General features: G+C 43.4%; 2 protein-coding genes across 2 annotated transcripts in view; one reads left to right on the plus strand and one right to left on the minus strand.

Annotated features, from left to right (window-relative positions):
• Positions 1 to 1,506, plus strand: part of LOC107573790 (E3 ubiquitin-protein ligase TRIM36-like) — a 27,082-nt gene extending 25,576 nt beyond the window's left edge. Inside the window, exon 11 of the mRNA XM_016260235.1 lies at positions 756 to 1,506. Coding sequence (XP_016115721.1) covers positions 756 to 1,104 — 349 coding nt within the window. The 3' untranslated portion in view covers positions 1,105 to 1,506. The remainder of the gene's footprint in view (positions 1 to 755) is intronic.
• A 1,664-nt stretch (positions 1,507 to 3,170) lies between these two features.
• The window catches only part of LOC107573795 (partner of Y14 and mago B-like), a 2,713-nt gene continuing 883 nt past the window's right edge, over positions 3,171 to 5,000 (minus strand). The window contains exons 2-3 of the mRNA XM_016260242.1: positions 4,132 to 4,225; positions 3,171 to 4,058 (exon numbers count right to left, since the gene is read on the minus strand). Coding sequence (XP_016115728.1) covers positions 3,662 to 4,058; positions 4,132 to 4,225 — 491 coding nt within the window. The 3' untranslated portion in view covers positions 3,171 to 3,661. The remainder of the gene's footprint in view (positions 4,059 to 4,131; positions 4,226 to 5,000) is intronic.

Here is a 5,000-nt window from a genome sequence, read left to right on the forward strand (position 1 = left end):
GGTCACACTCACTCACACATGTACGTTATGAAATTTGTTCATTTAGCAGACATTTTGATACTCATTCTCATTTGCATGGGTCCTTAAAGTTTTAAAAAGTCATACATTTAGTTGTATCTCATTTAAGGCTATAAATCGTAAATGGCAGGGCTGTATGTTAACTGTTTTGCACACAAGGAGTTCATCACTTCAACACAAACAGGCATTGATGTTCCATACAGAGAACACAAAAAATACTAACCATCACAAAAACTGTTTTTAGACAGTTTTTTTTCTTTGTTTGCTAAAAATGGAAGAGTGCAGAAACATAACGTAAACCTCAACAAAACATAAGAGGCCAAAAATGGGCAAAGATAAAAATCCTTGTCATTATTTTATCTTTGTTATTAGAAAATAAGAGCAAAGATATACATTACAAATACACACAATATACAAAAAACAGACAGTGCTTTATGTTTTTGACAGGGCAGTTTAAACCGTGACGGGGTGCAGGTAACTAAGCAGCAGAGCGTCTGTTAAAGACACCGTTATGACCCAAAGCTTGCCTACTATTCCGCTGCATACTCTTCACAAAAAGAGTACATACTTTTAGGGCCTAGTATAAGTAGGTGAATTGGGACGCAGCAACGGTCTGGCTGTGGTTGTGTATCGTTTTGTGTATGTTGAATAACTAAAGCTGTTTCTGGCTGAGGATTTCCCCGGCTGCGTTGGCCGCTCTTCTGCTCTCCCTGATGTTATCCGTTTCTTCCCGTCAGGTACGACCACGACAGCGGTCACGACAGCGGCAGCGAAGACGCCTGTTTCGAGGTTTCGCAGCCCTTCATGCTGGTCACCGTGGGCATGGGCCGGCTCTTCATCCCCAAAGCGTCTGCCAGCGCCGCAGGGGACCACAGCAGCCGAGTCCTGCCCATGCCGCAGAGGATCGGAGTCTGTCTGGACTATGACGCCGCTCGCGTGTTCTTCTACGACGCAGACACCATGCGCTGTGTGTACGAGCGACCTGTGGACTGCTCCGGCACCATGTTCCCTGCGTTCGGGCTCCTGGGCGGCGGCGCGGTTCATCTGGAGGAGTTCATCACAGCCAAGCGGCTCTCGTACCTGTGAGGTGTCCGCTAGCTCTGTTAACTCCGTCTCGTTCTCTTGAGTTCCTCGTCGTGTGGCTCGCCGCTCAAATATACAAGTCAGTCTGGTTTAAGAGACGAGTCTGGTCTCGAGTGCCTTCAGCCGACCACACCATCAGGGTTCACGCAGGGCACCTTAATACACCCAAATCTAATGCATAGCCTCACCACGTCACTTTCTGAAGAATGTGCACTGATACTGTTAATTACTTGACATCGTTTACATGCAGTTAAGTGAGCTTAACGACAAGCGGTATGATTTGAACACCAGAATTGACTTCTGAACACATGATTGTGCAATAATTATTATTTTGTTATTGTAGCAGCACCTGTAAAACGTAGAAATGTTTCAAAGTAAATAAAAACAAATGAATCAGTCTGTCTTAAAACAGCATGTAGATACGATTGTGCTAGAGATGTTTTTTTGTAATCGCGTGAAACACTTTAATGAAATGTAGCATCTGAATCAAAGCGGTGCTAATCAAACGAGACAGACCTGAACACTTTAAATGTACATATGCACTATTATTGTCCAGGCGAGGACTAACATGGCCTTATATTGAGTAATCGCAGGCTCGCCGCTTCTTTAACCAGACGACTGGCTAGAACGGGACTGGGGCTCTACTACCTCTGATCGCAGGAGGATCTCGTAGCTTATTCTGTAGTTGTGCCGCGCTAGTCTTGTGCTGTGATACGGAGGATATAAACATGTCATCTTAAAGTCTGAGCATGTTTGAGACGTGTCCTACTACCCGATTATAGTGGATTATTTCCCTCTTTTTCCTTGTCATTAAAATCTCACACTAATCAAACGTTTTCAACAGTGTGACCGCATAAAAGGAGACTTGTGTTCTCTGACCGCTTTAGACGATTAGATTGAGCTTTTACATGTTTGTGATCATTTTTAAAAGTGTGTTTGTGTGTAAGATTAGTGGACTGAAGAACTGAGAGCATCTTTTATGAGTTCCACCATTTCTGTTTGTTTTTGCTTCATCCGTATGAATTGATTTTCACTGTTTTCACATGTTCCCCATCCGAACGGGTTGTTTAGTTGCGCTGGATGAGGAATAATGCACTTGTTCACTGAAGGGGTGTTTGGGAGCCTGTAACCAAATGTTCTGCTGTTTCTTGTACATGTTAAACAGGGTTTGTAATCGTTACGGTGTGTAATGTGGTACTGAGCTTATGTATGAGTCCTGCTGAAGTTCTTTAGCACTTTAAAGCATGCGTGAGCTTGATGCAGGTGTGATCTATCACAGGCTTTACAGCTGTCTCTCTCACCTGCATCTGCTTGGTTTTATTTTTTATGTACTGTGTGGGTTTTTGTATAAAAATACATGAATGTCCTTTTAGCTGTCAGTCCTGCTGTTTCCTTTCCCCCCAAACCAACTTTTTAAATAGAAATGCTGAGTGAGCAACATATTATGTGCATTTCATTATTATGACTGAAAATAAATGATCAGGGGCTGCCAGACTCTAGAAGAAGAATAATAAAGTAGTCTAAAATGTATATCAGATTTGAACAGACACAAGTGCAAGTGAAACAGCTAGTTTTATAGGGTTAATTTAGTGGATGTTCATCTCACAAAGCAAAACTGTTCTCTTATAAAAGCATTGCTCGGTAAATGCATGTATCTGGTGTTGTCAGTCATGAAAGGTGACTATAAGGCCAGTGTTTTCTAACCCTGTTAGATATATGCATCATCTTTTATCTCACATTCTTACATTTAATCAATAAATTCAATTAGAATAAGACGACACTGTAGGCTGTTACCAATCAAATGAAATCAGTGTCAGTAAAATCCAGTTTTGCACTGCAGAAGAAGCGTTTAGATGAAGTTACACTAATTATAATCGCATAAATAATGCAAAGGTCTTAAAATAATATTTAAATAAAATGAGCTTTTATAAATGACACCTTAAATATGAAACCAAAACTGCAAGTCATTGAATCAACCGATCTGAAACCGCTGATTTATTCAGGATCAAGTCTCTATGAATGAATCACTGGTTTGTTCAAAAAACTGCCTTCGCTTTGAAAGTAACGAAACACTGCTGTAACTCTGTAACGCGGTCCGTTACGGTTTTGTTTGGAAGGATTTTGGTTGCTGAAAACACAATACTGACAGCATCTGATCTGTGATCGCGCTGATATTCGAAACAGCATGTGATATTATATCATGTAGAAATATAAGACTAACTCATACAGGGGCACTGACTTCTACTCGCCTCCATCACACAGTCAAGAGAGCACTGTGTTTGTTTCATTAAACATCAGTTACTGTAATATGCAGACAGGGACATCAAACAGGAAGACTGTTATGCCATGTTTAATATAACACAAGTCTACACATCATCATTTCATGCCGTTACGCACTACGGTGGTAGAACACGACGACAGCACAGTCCATCAGTCTGCGCTCGTGCGAGTTCTGGACCACCCGCATCTAGAGTCCAGCGCGCGAGACGCCGCCATGTTTCTTCATGATGTATAAGACACAAGAATGAAGTGGTAACAGCTTGAACTGACGTACAAACACTCAGAGATCTGCCTCCAGCAGCCTCAGCTCGTCCCGTAAGGCCTGGCCCCGGCTCAGTTTGTCCAGCTGCTCCCTGCTGGGGGTCTTCAGCTCTCCAGAGTCCACCTTCTGCTGGAGCTCCTCCACCTGCCGCAGCTTCTTCCGCAGGTTCTTCATCTTCTTGGCCTTCTCTGTCGAGTCGCTGGTGGTCTCCTCCTCTGCGGCGAGGCTCATGTGCTCCAGCTCCGCGCTCGGGGCCTCCTGCGGACTCTGCTGTTTGCGCTTCTCTTTGCGCTTCATGTTGCGTTTGGCGGTCTTGGAGAGTGCGGCGGCGTCGCTCTGTGTCTCGTCCTCGGGGGTCATGCCGGGCGGCAGCTCGGGTTTGCTCTTGAAGAACTTGACGTACTTGTTCTCATAGCTGCAGACAGAGAGAAGCGTGTTAGCGGAGCGCACACATGCACAGAGCGAGGGCTGGCGGCGGTGGAGCTTACACCGGGACCTCCTCCTGAGGAACGAATCCGTCCTTCACGCGCCGCGGTCTCCTCCACGAGCCGTCCGGACGCTGCGTGGCCCCGATATATTTACCTCAAACACACACACATTTACTCTTTTATTTGGATCCACCAGACAACACAGGTGCAAACAGCTGAAAACTCTTTGAAAACAGCTGATTTACAACTTGTTGCAGCATTTTACAAAAATCAAGATTGAATATATTTGGTGAATATCCCATGTTATAACGATGCAGTGCTGTTTAAGAGAATATTGGCTGATCAGCCTGCGATGTTTCCCTCGCTCTCTTCACTGTTCCCGCATCTCAGGTCTCAAATACAGGAAATATTACCCTTTTTAGACATAGATTTTGAATTAAACAGTAAAGAAAATACTACACAAAACTTATTGAAACAACAGTTCTTTATTTACTCTTGTAAGACCCCCTCCTCTCACAGGTGAGCTGTTCTGATCTGAAGAAGCTGAGTAACACACATTCACAAGTGCTTATATTTATAACATCAAGGACAGACAATGTGTGCATGCTCTCTATAACGGCTGAAACTGAACAGCATTTCTTTTTTTGCAACCCACTGAACTGCGGTCCTTTAATCACGCTCTTGTGCACACGACCCTAGCCTGCGAACACTAGAGTAGTTCCCCTACAGACCGTCAGGCTGATGTTTCAGCAGTCTGGGAAGATAGCAGAGATCCAAATACAGATCGAAACAACAGCCGTCTTATCTGCATATGGCACAGAAACTCTAAACATAACATTTTGAAGCTCTGCGACACTGAAAACTTTTACTTTATTACTCTAATTTAATTAAATTGATTTATTTTTAATGAATTAAATTAATAAAAAAAC

This window comes from Sinocyclocheilus grahami, unplaced genomic scaffold, assembly GCF_001515645.1.
Source record: "Sinocyclocheilus grahami isolate Dianchi unplaced genomic scaffold, SAMN03320097.WGS_v1.1 scaffold2037.1, whole genome shotgun sequence".
Taxonomy (NCBI): Eukaryota; Metazoa; Chordata; class Actinopteri; order Cypriniformes; family Cyprinidae; genus Sinocyclocheilus; species Sinocyclocheilus grahami.